Source organism: Colias croceus, chromosome 10, assembly GCF_905220415.1.
Source record: "Colias croceus chromosome 10, ilColCroc2.1".
NCBI classification, from domain to species: domain Eukaryota; kingdom Metazoa; phylum Arthropoda; class Insecta; order Lepidoptera; family Pieridae; genus Colias; species Colias croceus.
In genome coordinates, this window is record NC_059546.1 from 3513146 (window position 1) to 3531358 (window position 18213).

Sequence of the window (18213 nt, forward strand, 5' to 3'; positions counted from 1 at the left end):
CAGATAAGTAGGTAATTACTAGATTAATTTATGAACAAACGAATTTTACACGTGTAAATTAGATCTAATTTACGACCAACCATTTAACACAAAAATAGTACCTATATGCAACGTGTTAAATATCTGTTGATCAATTTCTACTTAAAAATATTATGATTTCGTTTTATTTTTAGATACAATACATTCCGTCCTTAGTCTCTTGTTTAATCCATGAAACATATTTTGAGACAATGGTATAAACTCCTGAAAAATAAGTATAGTAGGTATTACTTACACGCATAATATAAGTTCGTATAATATATATATGGTACAAATTATAAAATCTGTAAAATATCTAAGTAATACCTGGATAATCTGGTTTCGCACAATCTATTCCCCAAGACACGATTCCTTTAAATTTCAATAATGATTAATTATTATTAACTTTCAAATCGCAATATTTCCTAATTGATGGTTATATTGATTTCTTACCTACGTGATACCATTTTTTGTTATGGGTTTTGCTATGCGTTGAAAAAAGCGGACCACCACTATCACCCTGAAATACATTACATAAAAGATAACATTTAATATAGTAGCTACCTATACTTAATACAGGCATCTCATATCAGTCGTGGACGATTTCAAAAGAGTACCCGCGGCCCCGGTTAACTGCGCGGCTCGACGGAACACAGTGGGGTTTTAGTCGGTAAGAATCCGACATAACCCACGGCTCCTTCCCCGGGGGCCGTGGGTATCTTTCGAAGATTTCCCCACTTTAAAAAAAAAAGGCATCTCATATCAATATAATTGAAAGGCTATATAGCGAATCTAAATCCAGCTTACTTGACATGCATCCTTTCCTAAACTATAAGCACACATCATAGTATCTTTTACAAGATTATCCTTATATATAGCGGATTTGCTGCACTTTTCCCCATCAACCAATTTGACTTTGGTTTCTAACAAATATCGTGATGACGTCAGTGCCCCTTGTCTGGTTTTTCCCCAACCCGCTACAGTCAGGGGCATATTTTTGAAGTCTAAATCTAAAAAATAAGGCATATGCGTCATATTGATAACATAAGCATATAATCAAAGTTAATTTTATAACAATTAGGAAGCTATCTTAAATCTTTAACATGTTAAGGTACCTTCAGAAGGCAAACAAATCGGTCGGACTTTTTCTGAAAACTTCAACTTTTTCTCCAGTGTAAGAACAGCTATATCATTAATGTCCCGAACTGCATTAGAAGTGAAGACAGGATGTTTAACTCCATTCTTTAGTCTAAGTGTACTAAAAGAGGAGCCTAGGCGATCATGCATGCCAATGTTCACTGTTAAATCGTGGAAGCTGACGCTAAAAATAAAATTAATAACCGGATAAACAAACGTGTTCTTAGTCAGGATACATATAGGCATTTATTAGGTCAGCATGCTCCATCCTAGACCACGCTTGTCGTTTTCCATCAGGCGAAGCGATGGTCAAATGCTTGTGTTATCTTGAATTAAAAGAAATCTAACAGAGAAGAAGATTGGCCCGAAATTTCTACAGTTGTTTGCAGCCTTTACGAAGATTACGTCTTTCCTTGTACTTGTCCTTACCCAAATGTAATACAATGTCCAGCTGTCAAGATATGTTGATCAGTGATAATAGCTCCTCCACAATGCAGTTTTGGTCCCAACATGAGAGATACCAGCCAAGGATATTGATGTGGTTGTACTGTGGAGCCACCAACGATTCGCCGGTTCTTTCCTGCTATTCCACACTCTACAATAGATCACAATAAATTTGCATTGTTGTACCTATAAGCTTCATTCAATTTTCTATATGGAAACTATACTCCTTAGTAGAACTAAAGTTCTGCCAGTATAACAAGATGTGACCTTTTATGTAGGTATATCATAAAAAATGTATTTTAAAGTTGCCCTACGTTTCAAACAACTTAAAGACTATCGAATATTTTAGTAATATTAGCTACGTAATATGTATGTAGTATTCACGTCACTGTTAGCATTTAGGGTGCTTAATTCATCTATAGTATCACAAAAGTTAAATTAAACCTTACCACATGATCGGTTTACTTTGGAAGCGCATATCTGAAAAAAAAACCGAAAATATTATTTCTAAGAAATTAAAATCTATGATCATGACATCCTGTGTATAAATCAGATGACCAGAATAAATTGACTTACATTTCCTATTGTAAGGAAAATAAAAATTAATAAATACTTCATTTTATACATGTACATAAATTTTCCTTGTGAATCGAAAGAAACCACGTCATAGCTATTACCATCAACTGAAAGTTTGCGCAATAAAATGGCTAGTAAGAAAACTTAATTAAAATAGTTATCAAAAATCACTCGTGCGTCATTTAAATAACTAGTATGAAGATTTAAAAAAAGAGGATGTCTATGTTAAAAAGAGCTTGTATCTAAAAATAATCCTAAAATAAAGAAACCTTGAATCTATTTGTTTCAATTATTCATTGGTCCAAAACATCATCTAGTATCGCTTAGATTACAATAGAATAATTAACATACAAAGGGGATCAACGTAATTTTATTTTAAGTTCAGTTTTCACAATACTGATTCGTGTGTTGTAGTCAATTGTAAAGAAAATATTTATTTAAGATTTACTGAAAATTAAAATTCACAAAAATGTCACACATATTACACATGTCTTTATTCTGTGAATTTTAACTTAGGTGTGTTCTACTTTCGTCAACCTCTTTAAAGCTATTGCATAGCTTCTATCGCAGGCCTTGAGCGCGGGGACCGAATCGAGAAAATCCGTAACGAAAAAAACCTCACGCTCTCCACTCCTACGGGCGGAGCCACAAGCCACACGCTTGAAGGCATAGCATGCAATAGCTTTACCGCGGCATTCCCCGAGTGCCACACGTCGTTTTTTATATTTTTAATTTCCTTAGGGATTGCTTGAAGAATTAGGAATTTTTGGACGGATATTTTTAATCAACCTACCAAAATTGTTTCGAATTATGAATTCATCCCATAATAAAATTGATAAATAGATAATACCTTACAGTTAATCTTTGTTGGCCAAAATGATTCGACTCTACCTCTAGTAGTACCTACGAGCACAGTAACGTAGGGAATTGGACGTTTTGTAATTTGTCAGAATCCTTTAATTCACTGTAACAAATCCCTTGAAAATATTATTTATTAAAGAATCGTCTTAAAGTATTGTATACCAGTGTGTGATTAGGAATCAATTAAGTGTTACTGAAATGGCGGGCTTAAGTGAAAACAAATGTGATTATGAAAAATTTAATAGTAATATTAACAACAAACATTTAACAAGTAAAGACATAGGAACAGACTATAATTACAAATATGAAATCGTGTGGCAAAATATCGTATTTTTCTCAGTGTTACATCTATTGGGCTTTTGGGGAGTTTACATATTTTTTACTGGAGGAATTTCCCTAAAAACATACGTATGGTGTAAGTACTATAGTAATTATTATTCATAATAATTAACGGTCACAATTATTAAATATTTTACGGTAGAATGAAAACATGTATTCTTGTTTCAAATAAAGTTATTGTATGGTTTATTATGAACCCATAATTGAGTAAACTACAAACTGTTCTTAAAAATATATGTAAATATAAATAATTTCGTAATATAATTAAACTTGCTCTTTTCAGTCGTTACCGTTATGACATTGCTTGGCTTCGGCATAACAGCGGGAGCTCACAGACTTTTCACTCACAAATGTTACAAGGCGAAGACACCTCTAAAAGCATTACTCATAGTATTGCAGACCGCATCAGGACAAGTGAGTTTATTTATTTTTACTTATAGCCTTAGCTTTTTTACTTATAGCTTTCCAGTCTATTTTGAAGAAGAATGTAAAATGTAAAGTAATATTTAAATGTAAAGTAGAGCACATGACGTCATCGACATGCAGTCACTTATAACAGTTATCCTGAAATCTTGATGCTTTATCTGATCTTACCACATCCAAAAATGTTTTCGGTTCATAGCATTTATTTTTATGAAAAAAATATGAATAATGCTGTCCAAATTTTTTAATTTTTCGAAATTGTGTAGACTTTACTATAACAGTTTTGAACTCTCAATCTCGCTATGTCCATTCATAAAATACTTATTTCACTATTATTAATACTTCGAGTCTAAATTGCTCTGCCTTTGTAAAGTAAACTATTTCTTCTAGAATACCCTCTACACCTGGATCCGTGATCATCGTCTCCACCACCGGTACTCAGACACGGATGGTGACCCTCACAATTCTAAAAGAGGCTTCTTCTTCTCTCATATTGGATGGTTATTGACCAAGAAACATCCATACATAAAGGAACTGGGCAAAAGAATCGATATGAGTGACATAAAAGCTGATAAACTCATTACGCTTCAAAGAAAGTAAGTAGTAGATATAATAGATGTTATAAAAGAAAGCTATGAAATATCGTAATAAGCGTAAAATTTAGAAAAGATTTTTATCTAACGCTTTTTCACGAAAAATCAGAGCAGAGCAAATTTGAAACATAGATTGATTAAACCCCGTGTGCCAAAGTGAAAAGGATTGAAGATCGTAAGGAATAGCGATGTAAATAAAAATCTGTTTTTCGTCTCTACTGTCATCAGTTTATGATGATTTGACGCTATTTTATAATCAATATTGTATTGTCAAATACCTATACTATCACTGAACCGAATTAGAATAAATGCAAATTGCAAAGTTACTGATTAATTTTAATGTTCCAACTGAGATAATGTAAATGATATCTATGCAATTTGTCTAGACTAATAATGTAATAGACTAGTCACTAGAACAATTTAAACCTTTTTAGGAACCTCATCAAATTCCCAAAATACTTATTATTAAACTTGTTCGATTCAAAAACATTTCTGATTAGCATTTACGAATATAGTTATGTTATTACCGGATAAGAAAGGAATAAAAAAGTTATTTACATATTGATTACAAAGTTTATTAGGTCAGTTAACATGGAAAAAAAACATCACAATAGCATAATTATTTCACCTAAATGCATGAGGCAGTGGCGACGTTATTGACCGCTACTATAAGGTACTCAAGTAAAAAACGGAGCAACTAAATCTAAACCGATGTTAAAATTTTGAATATTTGATTCGATATCTCAATAATGATACATTGCCAAAAGTGTAGAGCATAATTTAAAGCAATTAAAAGTATGGTGTGAAATGTTTTGTAATCCAACTTAGAAGTAAGCTAATAGATCGAAGAAATGCAAAGAGAAAAATCGTAATCAACAATTTTAACATACTTCTCTTGTAATCTTTGTTGTCCCATCACAGTGTCGTAATGTTTTATATATAGGTACCTACTAATTATTGCTATGTTAATTGACCAACCTCAACGAATAACTCAATTGATTCCATTGAATCTTTTGTTTTTTATACATTTGATTTCTTTAAATGTTTTTTTTTTAATTATTACAGGTATTATTTCTACATATTCGTTGTCAGCTCTCTACTAATACCTGTGGGAGTACCGTACTATTTCTTCGGAGAGCCTTTCCTAACTTCGCTACTTGTATGCTTTTTCGCGCGTTATGTGGTCCAACTAAATGGCACTTGGCTTGTCAACAGTGCTGCTCATCTATATGGCACGAGGCCGTATGACAAGTATGTAAAATACATTTTACGCTTAATTAACCTGTCTTTGTGTTAACAAAGTTAGGCTAACAATGTAGAGAGCGCGACTCGATTATCTAAAGAATGTCGTAAGTATTGCAAAGCGATGACGTCAAGGATGCGTTTAAAATACCGTAATAAATTTGATACATTTTAAATAAGAAGTTGTTAAATTTCCATGCAATGATAACAGCAATGTATTTTTTTATTTAAACTACTTCTCTATTTGCAGAAAACTTCAACCTGTTGAGTCATGGTTCGTGTCTTTATTCTCGTACGGTGAAGGTTGGCACAACTACCACCACGCCTTCCCTTGGGATTATAAAGCGGCTGAATTGCCTTACTTTATAAACCTATCTACTGCGTTCATAGATTTCTTCGCTAAACTGGGCTTAGCTTACGATCTAAAGACAGCGTCACAAGAAATGGTAAGTAAGACTAAGGCTAAAAAAAAAAACAAAATTATTTTTTCTGTCGTGCATTCTAAAAAGATGCTCTGTTTCTTTACTTTCACATCTTTTGTGTTTATTAAATGTTATCTGTATGAACATGTATGTATGATAAAACACAATGTCTATTGTATCTAAATTATTGTGGTACAGGTCGTGAATCGTATCAAGAGCACAGGCGACGGTACCCACTTCGACCTCGGTAACGATGAAGCCAAGTCCTCAGTGACAGCCACGGGTATTGTCCACCCTCTGAACATTACATACAACGTCACATACCCTCCTCCCAACACTGAACTTGATGAAGAAGGATTACCTCTATGCGAGACAGAAGTGCTTCAACGAACAACGTTTAAGAGAAGATCTGCTAAGGCCTAAACTTTACAGCTGTTTCTACGTTACTACGCTTTTAATTGAACAATGCTTGTATTATTGTGTATGACTCTATTCTATAATTAGGGAATGAATAATTCTATACCACATTAAAAATGCATGTTTGAAATGTATATGAAGTAAATGAAATAAGCATAAGTCTCTGTGATATAGCTAATTATAAATTATAATATTATGTTGTTGTAGAATAAAACTTCACATGACGCAATTCTTCTATTTACTACAGTTTTTGTAAATATCATGCTAATGTACTCTACTCCATTTCTTCAATCAATTATATCCATTATAACCTGAACAACATGTCAAGGAGTTAAATAAAACATTAAATCAATATAACACCCGTTTTATTTTAAATAATGAATTAACCGTTCTGATACAATTTACACACACATACAATCTCCTTGTGTATTTTGATATATAAACGACCTGTGATCGTTAATTTTTGTATAAATTGATGGTTCTGAGCTATTAGACGCAGAAGACAGCACCCCAATCAGTCGGAACGGTCTTAAGTGTGGAATACCAGGTCGGCGTGTCATCACTGGGGCACCTACATCTTCCTAAAAGCAAAAGTGGTCTAATAAGAATAGTTAAGATGTTATATATCTTCTGATCCATCCAGAGCATTTAATTTTTTATAAGAATATTGAAGTGTCAATAATGTAAGATCTTCATTTCTTCTCTATACTTACATCAGATAAAGTGGTATATAAAGGTCCAGTTGGTTCTACGCAGCCTTTATCCATAGTAAAGTTAGCTTGATATGAACAAGTCGATCTTTCTAGTAACGAAAATGTGGTTGGCCGGGCGATACATCGGGATCCTGAATCGTAAATAGGTAATGTTGATACTGTTGCTGTTCTTCTAGTGTAGTCTCTCCCTAGAAAAATAGAACAAATAAAGCATATAGCACAGCTTTTAAATATACCATTCTATACCAGAACGTATGTTAATTATCTATGATCAAATACACAGTAAACAACATTCATTATATCTGAATTTTGAAATTTAATTTTCATCAACATTAGAATTCATATATTTTAACACAAATATAGGCTTCCCATAATACCTTCTAGGATAGATGAAACGCAAAAGCATATAATATTATCTAAATCAGAGTTGACAAATGGCAGATCTCGGTCCAAACGAACAATTTCGGATGATGCGTGATAAGTTTAATAGCTCTACTAGTAAAAAAAACATAAACATAAATACATACAGCTGAATGGCAAACAAATCGGAGATATATATTGATTAAATGAAACTTCATTGGCTAGTCTCAACAAAGCCAAATCGTTATCTCCACCAGGAGTATAACCACCAGGAATCCTTATAGCTTCAACGGTAAAATTTAACCCATTATTGCTACAGAAGTTGTTGGATCCAATCTGTACGAAAACGGTTGATGGTGATAAACTGAAAACAATAAGTACAGATTTAAAAGATAAATAGAAATACGTAATGGCAAATTTGATCCGTTACACTGATTAAGTATTATAATAATGTGAATTGAACTGTCCCTTGGCATATGGGGTAGATGATAAGTACACCTGGTGCCTGGTGATCAGCCTTCTGTGTTCTGTCACCCGAATCTTTTATTCTCAGACATAATTCTATGTACCAAGGAGGCAGTCGTAATAGTATTAGTCGTTTTTTAAAAGTCATAAATCAATTTAATATTACAATATCTAAACGACATAAAACAGCTACATACCAACTGCATTGTTCTTGATTATTCATGGTTTATACAATTCCATGAACATTCTGAACAAAACTAACTAATGCGTTTTTAGTCAAAAAATTGGACTATAAACGCATAATCATTTTTATTTTTTTTATCAGTAATCATTTTTCTAATAATTTATAAATTTCACTCGTAACCGAAACGGAAAATGGGTATGATTTGAAAAAAAATAATTATCATATTATGTAACAAAAATAAAAATCTGAAAAACTTACTCATAAACCCTAGATGCAGCTGTAATAACGTGTCTATTAGAAATTAAAGTTCCTGGTATAATAGAATCATTGGCATGAATAAACACCAGCCATGGCATCGTGTATGGCGGAATGGGGTCTACGCCTCTGATTTTATCAAACAGGCTATAATGACCACTGTTTACAATTCCACATCCTTAAAAAAAATTCATAATTTCATTTAAAATCTAAAAATAAATATATTTTTTTTACACAAACACACAAAAAGAGTAAAAGTATATTTCGAATCGTCAATGTAATAAATTCATTGTAATAAATTCATGAAACTAGATACCCACGTATGTACATACATGATATACAGATACATGTTGTAACATCACCACTGCTCGAACGGTGAAGGAAAACATCGTGAGGAAACCGACATGTCGAAGAATTAAAAAGTTCGACGACATGTGTCATCCGCCAACACGCACTTGGCCAGCGCGGTGGATTATGGCCTGTACCCTCATAGGAGGCCCGTGTCCCAGCAGTGGGAACGTATATGGGCTGATGATGATGATGATGATGATGATGAGATACCCACGAATTAATTCGCAATAAAAATATCAATAAAAACATAAAAAAGATATACGTACGACAATAGCAAGGCGGACGAAATCCTAAATAGTTGAGAATATTACTAAAAAGAAAACAGTTCTGAAAAGAAAATACATTTCGTAATTACTTGTAAACAATGGAATTGTAGTCTTGAATTAAAAAGAAGAAAAATCTTACCGAGAACTGTATAAAATAGAACAAACACAATAAAGATAAAATATGCATGTTTAGACGTTTCCTCGAATATCTGTTGGACTATATTAACTACTCTTAAAACATAGCCAAGGTATTTAAAAAAAAAAGTCAATTTTAAATTATATGCGGGCTCTTTAATTAAACCATAATGACAATATTGATCACGTAAGAATATTTCGGATAAATGTATTTTAACATGATTAGGAATACGGGTGAGAAAACAATATATTAATAGTTTTAAATAGAGATGTTTCAGCATATGGAGCAGACATTAATTTTAGTTTTTATCGATGTATACTTAACAGTAAATTATGCCTGTAATTGCAAAACTAGCTTTGAGTCAAAATATTCATTAATGATACTAAGAATTAATTCCATATAATGTGCCGTATTTGCTTTTTTAATCGGCTTCAACCAACTACTGCCAAGGCTGTCATTTTCAGCATACTTTTTCTTTCTTTCTACCAAGAATGAGCTATAAATGAAACATCTCCTTTGAAAAACCCTATCAATCTCTACAGAAACAACCGCGGCGCGAATGGTGTTTGATCCAATGCAAATACTTGGTCACTCTAGTGTATACGCCTGGATATCCCTTCCTTCCACATCCAATTCCCCACGAAACGATTCCTGAAAAAAAACAGTATCTATGTAATATAGCAAACATACCTAAAACTATTAAAAAAAATACAATGTGATTCGGTTACCTAATAACTCGTATTGCTTATCTTTTCTTTCAGCTGTCAAGGGACCACCACTATCGCCCTGTAAATGAAAAATAATTATATTAAATATAACGTAATATCATAAAATTGTAATAATACTGCATTTGGAAGAGTTATCGACATATACTCGTGAAAAGACTCGCTCTTACAAACAGCTCTACAATTATTAAATCAATATATTTGTTACGGAGAATATGACAATAATTTTAAATATTTAAGTTTGGACTATGTTACAATATACAATATATTATAGAAAACTTCGCGAAGCCTCAAAAAGCACCACTTTTTCTAATACACATACTGCGAACTCGAAATTATGGGTATCTACGGAACTCTGTTATCTATTCCTTATATATTTAAGCAAATCTAAACTAATATTATAAAGCTGAACAGTTTGTTTGTTTGTTTGAACGCGCTAATCTCAGGAACTACTGGTCCAATTTGAATGACGGTGTTAGATAGCCCATTTCTCGAAGAAGCTTATAGGCTATAATAATATATCATCACTCTAAGACCAACAGGAGCGGAGCAATGCGGGTGAAACCGTGGGGCACAGCTAGTATGAAATAATCGTTACCTGACACGTATCCCGCTTCCCTTCACCAGGATATCCAGCACAAAGCATCTTATCACTTATCATGGCGCTCTCATATTTAGTATTTCTGCACTCCTCATTGCTTAAGACCGGCAATTCAACTTCTAACAAATTACAAGAATGGTTTTTGGATTCTCCCAACGATCCCCAACCAGCAGCTATTGCTTTTACACCAACGTATGTGTTATCTGTTAGAAAATAATTAAATAAAAAATTGCATAATATAGTTTATGGTTTAAGTTACGAGCTGCTGTTCATGTATGTAAAGTTAAAACTTAAAGCCTAAAGAATTGTTTAAAAAAGAATTGATGTAAATATCTACTATAATTCATTCAATATTTAACGACTTTCGTGATGTATTTTAACTAGTGTTGAATAATTTAATTAATGCTATCAAAAATTTTAGCTTATAATTTTCATACATTACTTATCCCTTTAACTAATAAACAAGCTAGCTAGAACATAATATCAAGAAGTTATCTAAATAGATGTCAAAATTTATATCGTACATTTAAATTTGAAATCTGTAGGAATGAGTAATTATTCGGGACACTGCTGTTTGACTGATGTGAGTAGGTATAATAGTAGAAATTGAGCTAAAAATCTTTATCATTATGGTATTTTAATAACGCTCTGACGAGTGTCTTATCACAAAATTGTAAAGCCTATTCTGTCCTTGCTCTGATTTATATTGTGACTCTAAGAACAAAAATAGGTGCTCATATTTATCCATTGAGTTTTCCTCATGTGAATTAGATCTAAGAAATAAGGATTTGTATCTAAATTATTTTTTTTATTTACCGATAAGTTAAATATCTACATATACAGTAAATATGACTTGACACTACTATACTGAAGGAGTTCTAGAAAACGTTACAAATTTACCTCTATGAATTGCCTGAAATACAAATATGAGGGATTAAACTTCTAGCATGACTTCTATGTAATACATACCATCATTATGCGGTAAGCAGATAGGCTTAACAGTATCTGTAATTTCTACCCTCTCATTCAACTTCAAGAGAGCAATATCATTCCTAAAGTCGACATAGCTAAAGTTATGTGCTCTGATGTTAACCACATAGCGTGTTATTGGCCGTTCAGTTTTGTTGCATCGGTTATGCTCCCCAAAGGTCACCTTCATCATAAACCACATGAGGCTAAAACGATAAAACATCAAGTATAACCCGCGCCAATAAGGTATAGAATCAAAAGTTGACAAACACAAATAAGATTTATTATTGTCACGCTTATAAAAATACGACGACAAAATATTATTTTATGTTTAAAATAAATTTAATAAATGCTTTATAGGTTAAACTCATTATAGTGTAATTATTCAGCTATAAAACCAGTTCTGTCGCAGAAATAAGTAAAAATCTTTAGAAATATTTAAGAGCAGTATTCATTCTTTTAAGTCATGAAATACAATTTGAAGAATTGAAGAAAGTAACTAACCTTTTAACACAATGGCCGGCAGTCATCACATATCGGTCGTTGATAAGCATGCCTCCACAGTAGAATTTTTTGAAATACGTCAATCTAACTACCCAAGGGAATGCATTGACTGCTGACTCTACCCCGCCAACAATTCGGGAAGCTTCATTTCGTTCACCGCAGCCTTAAATGCAGTATTAGTTTAGTGCTAATGGTGAAAAAGGAGATATACATTGTAGGATCTAAGTAGATCTACATCTACTTTAATTTTCAGAGTAATTTTCGTTCTATTGTCACAGCCTTTGGAAAAATAATGTGCCGAATTTATTATATTATTTGAATTGCAAACATATAACAATAATAAAAAGTATCATTGTACCAAGTAATTTTTCTCTATAAAGTAGAAGAAAAATTTAGTTTCTATATGCCAACACTTAAAAAAAATGTTAAATGCATGAATGACTCATCCTTAAAATTATTAACGGTTGAGGTAAGAATGTATTTACATAAAAATAATAACAAAAAACATGAAACGCATCTAAAACCGTGTCGAATCACGTCAAATCTAATTCGATAGGTGTGAAAGTAAATTGATTCGTTGGACTTGTAAATCATTAGGACATAAAATCTGCTAAGTCACGGTCCGTGCATTTCTTATGCCGATTAGTGATAGACGTGATTATATAAATGGTAACTAGCTCAACTCTAGTACATTATAAAAACTTAAACGCGATTAAGTAGTTGGGTTAACTCTCGTTCTTCTTTTACTATTTTGTCTCAAATAGGTACATGAAATATCCTAACAAACATAAATTGATATATTTATAATAGACAAATAATTTAGAACTTTTTAAAAAATGAATATCTATTTTCTCTAGGATAGACTCTATCGCAGGATCGAATTTTCTTAAGTTAAAATACTAAATGGTAAATACACATTCGCATTTTTTGGTAGTTTTAAATATCTAAAAAAATCTAAATATTTTTAAGATAATCTTATAACGATATTTTTGGTACTTACGGCAGTTACATTTGTGCAACTCTTCCTCATAAATCGATTCATCTATTGCAACAGTAGTTTGTTCTGTGCTGGTAGTAGCAGCAGTGACATTAGCTTCCTCTCCCTATAAAAAAGCTCTATACAAATCAAATAACATACATTCAAAGTCGGTGAAATATTTTGTTATATCGTTGCGTATCTTTTAAATTTACTCAATCGTACAATTTGAAGCTCTAAACCAAAAAACGAATATAATTGAAATACGATAAAACATTGAATAACCCGATGGTTATTCAATTATTTATCTATATAATTAATTATTTATTAACTAATTATTTATCGATATAAAGCATCGATATATAATTATTATCGAAGTAGATAGTTATTAAATAATAGCATTTATTTACAATATGAAGTTCATTAATGAATATCCAGCTCTACTATTTGCATCTCTAAAACTTCCAACAAGTATCAAATATCAATTGACATTTATTAAGATCCTCGACAGAATCTTAATTCCTAATAGCCTAATATGTTCTCCATAAAAAAAGCACTTACCATAGCACCAATACACATAATTAACAGTATCACAATCCTACTTTCCCACATCTTAAAACTTTTAACTTGTTACAAACTTTGACCTCTTACAATAGAATCAGGATAGAAGTCCCCTTACGAGAAGGCTTCTCACAAGAATGAGGGCGTTGCTCCTCAAACCACAACGTAAAGCTAGGCATCTGGTCTATTATTAGATAGCCTATACGATTTACCTGTGTTCCTCTGTAACTTAGAACCGGTACACAATATTACAAATGTCATTATTTTTATGGTCAACTTAAATTTTGGGCTAAGTTTATTATGTAAATGTAAATGTTTCTTTCTTTCTTTATTATTTAGCAAAAATGATAATTCCAAAAAGTTTCTTGTGTAATATTTCCTATTTTACTTATTGTGTAATGTGTATGGACTTATGGAGGTTTGTTCATAAATGAAATTCAAAGGACGAAATAAAAATAAATATGCATGGACCTAAAATCATTAGAGTCGTGAATTTATTGAATTATAGCTGTTCGAATTTGACATTATGAGAAAATCTTTTTGTACCCCAAAAAGACGAACATTTTTAATTTACCACCTTTATACCAAGTTTTATGGCAAAGGTTAAACCTAAATCCTAAATCACTATGAAATATAGCATACAATCAAAACATCTCGATCTGTAATAAAATATGGGTTTAAAAGCAATATAATAAAACGAAATGATAATGAATTCACATTTTATTAATGTTGCACTTTTTGAATGTGCAATAAAGCGTATTTTAATTTTATAACTCCAAAAATCTTTTGCAATTCTTCAGAAGTCACAGTAACAGGCATCATCAGTATTGTCTTTAATCCAGTCTAAATAATGCGTCACTCTCGTATAAACACCGGGAAAGCCTATTCGGGCGCAGCCGTAGCCCCATGATACAATACCTAAAAGGAGAAACATTTAAAGTAGATATTTCTGATTGAAAAAAAAAAATCTATTGCGCACTCATTGAGTTAATATGTACTAACATACTAACTCAGTGTGCGCACTGCAAATATTCTTAACTCTACAAAGAATTTATTCCAAAATTCATAAAAACATTCTAACAGTTTTATTTTCAATTTAAGTAATCATTATAGACTAATGTAAAGACAAATAAAAATTTCCACACTTACCGATAAGTTCATAAGCGTGATCCTTATTTTCTGCAATCAGCGGCCCACCACTATCGCCCTGAAAATATAAATATCTATTATTAACATACTGTTTATAAGAGATAGTTTTTTTCTCGTTTTTTTTATAATATTTTACTGTTTACAGTGCGCTACAGATTGAAGTTTGGGATCGAAAGCTTTTGATAAAAGCTTTCATAGATCGCAATAATCTATATAAATAAAAATGTGCTCAGCGTTTAAAACTTGAAAACGGCTTGAACAATTCGGCAAATTTTTTAACGTTTATATTAACATGATGTTAACGCACACACGGGGTTCTTTTAGAGAGGAAAGGATAGAACAATGTCTCCCGGGGCAGCTAATAATTAATTAAATTAATTATTAAAATATTCTATAATCACTTTGTCAGTAGTGTCGTTGTAGTCTCTATAATAAATAAGTTATATGATATCTATTACTATTACGTATTATAATTTATAACTACAATTTACTAATATACTAACAGTACAAGCATCCTTATGAGCAGTTGCAGGGAAACCAGCGCACATCATAACGTCCTTAATCTTCGTCTTATTATAGTTGGTACTCTTGCACTCCTCATTACTGAGGATGGGCAGTTGTGCCTCCAGGAGGGAGCACGACCAGTTGCCTGTTTCACCCATCGCGCCCCAGCCAGCGACTGTAGCTTGTACACCGGTGTAGGAGTTTGATTTACCTTGAAACATGATAGAATTATGTAATTCCTATTTGTAGTATGAACAGAATATAGTAGAATATAATATAGATATCCTGTAGCAGAAAATCCGCCTCCTTGGTACAGTGGTTGACGCGTGAGCGTAGCACCGAAGGGTCCTGGGTTCGATTCCCGGTGGAGACGAAGAAAAAAATGTCTGGTAGGACACAGAAGGCTGATCACCTACTTGTCTCTAAAGAAAATCGATCAGTGAAATGATGTAAATAATGAATCTGCCCCTTACCCCACTAGGGGACATGGGACTTCACTTGTAGCAGAAAATCACAAGATTGTTAAAGGCATAATTTTATCTGTTTAGAAATTCAGGATGTAAGTAGCAATTTGACGATTGATCCTTATTTAAGAGATGACACATTTTTGGTTTTATTTTTGCCATTGATATCATACGTGCTCATGATAAAATAAACACTTCTAATTTTATTTTTATATTCAACTCGAATATAATATGCATGCCTGATGATTAAGGCACAGCCCAAACTACTGAACCGACCCAGCTGAAATTTGGCATACAGATAGTCGTTATGATGTAGGCCTCCGCTGGTGGTTTAGAGTTTATCTAAAATGTTTATTCCTCATAGGAAGCTTTTTTAGAAGTTTTCCAGCCTATATACACTGGTAAAATTATACTCACTTTCCATAGGTGGTATGCAGACCGGCCTGATAGCATGAGAGTACTCCACAGGCGCATTCAGCCGCAACAGAGTTATATCATTCGATAGCTCTGTAAGTGTGAAGTTATGTGCGATTATCTTAACGACGTAGCGCATTTCAGGCATTGTTTTCGAATTACATCGGTTGTGCTCGCCGAACTTCACTCGGAACATGAACCACATGAAGCTGCAAAGGTTTTATATGAGATTATGGAGTATGCAATACCTTAGATATTATTTTACTAGGATTATCGTCCAAGTTATCTACCATGTTTCACCTACCAACCAAGTTCTAAGAATATTCTAATAATTCATGTTTCATATACAATATTTACCCGTCATGTAATAATATACATACATACACAATTTACCCTTAATTTAATGATAACAACAACAAACAAACATTCTTTATTAGTGAGTATTCTAAACTTATGAATATGTCAATGTTTAAAAAATTATGCCGAGAAACTTTATAGAGCGGAATAAGGAAAACCGAATTGATTACGAACTGGATATATATTTTGAGAACAATCCGAACGGAAAGAGAGTATTTAAATAAATTGTCCTATATTGTGTTTGGATATATTTAATAAAAACGGATGTGAGAAAATTAACTATCAATGCAGGTTTGAGTGAGCTAATCATTTCTTGAATTCGTAGTAAATCCCAAATAGAAAAATTGTGTTTAAGTAGTATGTACTTCAATATAGATATTATAACATTTCTGCTTGTTTCTCTACTCACCCCTTAACACAATGTGCAGCTGATACCACATATTTATCATTGATAAGAGACGCTCCACATCCAAAGGAATTGTGGTAAATTAGACGGGCTATCCAAGGGAAGGCATTCACGCTGGATCCTGTGCCCCCAACCACTCGTGGCTCTTCATTTCTTTCTCCACAACCTTATTAATGTTAAATTCATTTATACATTACATATCTTAAAATTTTTATGAAGTATGATTTATCAAAAAAGGGGTATTAGAAGAAGGAATATGTCACCTGTTTCCTCTCAAAAACGTACCAATCGAAATCTACAAATTCAAGTACCTAGTCATTATGGGCAACATTTTAACAATTGAAAATCGACAGAAAATGATGTATATAATATTTTGTAATGAGATATATTTGCGTATAAAGAATTATTATTATAAATTAAATTACTTACTGCAATCTTTACATGGTGGAAGCTGTTTTTCAGCCAATCGGTCATAAACTTTTGTATCTTCGTTAACTCGAAAAGCCTCCTGAACAAAAATTAACATAATAATAACCTTTTTAATTGTTCATATGTTTAGAAATGTTATTTATCATTGCATTACTCTAAAGACTTTTGAGTCATAAGATGTAAACACTTCAGTTTAAACGATAATTATAATATTACCTTACTAAACGATTTTCCGGTACTGAAAAGAGCACACAAAACTAAGAACACACTTAACCACATCATTATACACCATTCGAATTACACAGAATTCTAATTAATTTTTATAACCATAAAAGCATCCAATACAATCATACAAGCGCTGGGTTCACTGTTATTGATACACTAACTCAAAACCTCCAGCCCGATGTACTTATGAATATTGGGCACCCTAAAATGTAGCTTGGCACTAAAACACGAGACTTATTGCCACTCCGAACACAATCTTAAAGCCTTTTAAACTCGATTTTATAAGTTGTATTGTTACAAGCAGAGATAACCGAGCTTAGCGTTTAGATTAGAAGCAGCTTTTGGGAGCGACATTTTAGTTGCCTATTCGACGAAGAGGTGTATTTATTTGGCAATGACCGTGTGGATCGTTGACCTCTTGTTTCATTATTAAGACTAATTTATGCTCTACACCTCTCGGTAAAAGATCGACTTTGAGTTCGAACTCAGAGATCCTTTACATATTCATGAATCATGCCTCAAATATTTCTTAGTGTTAAGTTTGAGAAGCATATGATTGCTATTTGCTAAGAAAATTATAATAAAAAGTAAAATAATTATATGTGCATCATTTACATTCATTGATGCTTATCTATACTAATATTATAAAGCTGTAGAGTTTGTTTGTTTGAACGCGCTAATCTCAAGAACTACTGCTCCGATTTGAAAAATTCTTTCGGTGTTGGAA

The 18213-nt window shown here is 32.4% G+C and overlaps 3 protein-coding genes across 4 annotated transcripts; 1 reads left to right on the forward strand and 2 right to left on the reverse strand.

Moving 5' to 3' along the window:
- Nucleotides 1-147: 147 nt before the first annotated feature.
- Nucleotides 148-17914, reverse strand: LOC123695188 (transmembrane protease serine 9-like). Its single transcript, XM_045640951.1, has 15 exons — nucleotides 17478-17914; nucleotides 17262-17340; nucleotides 16836-16998; nucleotides 16073-16278; nucleotides 15191-15402; nucleotides 14688-14745; nucleotides 14338-14456; nucleotides 13539-13589; nucleotides 13002-13104; nucleotides 12002-12164; nucleotides 11498-11703; nucleotides 10526-10731; nucleotides 472-538; nucleotides 346-390; nucleotides 148-243 (listed from the first exon to the last, which is right to left on the reverse strand). Exons 1-15 carry the CDS (start codon nucleotides 17541-17543, stop codon nucleotides 170-172), a joined length of 1818 nt encoding a protein of 605 aa, XP_045496907.1. The 5' UTR covers nucleotides 17544-17914; the 3' UTR covers nucleotides 148-169.
- On the forward strand, nucleotides 3190-6824 carry LOC123694798 ((11Z)-hexadec-11-enoyl-CoA conjugase-like). The gene is made up of 6 exons (XM_045640362.1): nucleotides 3190-3451; nucleotides 3659-3789; nucleotides 4189-4394; nucleotides 5457-5642; nucleotides 5884-6079; nucleotides 6254-6824. Exons 1-6 carry the CDS (start codon nucleotides 3235-3237, stop codon nucleotides 6476-6478), a joined length of 1161 nt encoding a protein of 386 aa, XP_045496318.1. The 5' UTR covers nucleotides 3190-3234; the 3' UTR covers nucleotides 6479-6824.
- LOC123694800 (proclotting enzyme-like) lies at nucleotides 6821-9679 on the reverse strand. Of its 2 annotated transcripts, XM_045640367.1 has the most exons (5): nucleotides 9067-9679; nucleotides 8453-8627; nucleotides 7713-7909; nucleotides 7186-7373; nucleotides 6821-7053 (listed from the first exon to the last, which is right to left on the reverse strand). In XM_045640367.1, exons 2-5 carry the CDS (start codon nucleotides 8548-8550, stop codon nucleotides 6874-6876), a joined length of 663 nt encoding a protein of 220 aa, XP_045496323.1. In that variant the 5' UTR covers nucleotides 8551-8627; nucleotides 9067-9679; the 3' UTR covers nucleotides 6821-6873. The 2 variants fall into 2 exon arrangements, with proteins under 2 accessions (XP_045496323.1, XP_045496324.1); XM_045640368.1 differs by lacking the exon at nucleotides 9067-9679 and having other exon boundaries at nucleotides 8453-8643.
- Nucleotides 17915-18213: the final 299 nt, after the last annotated feature.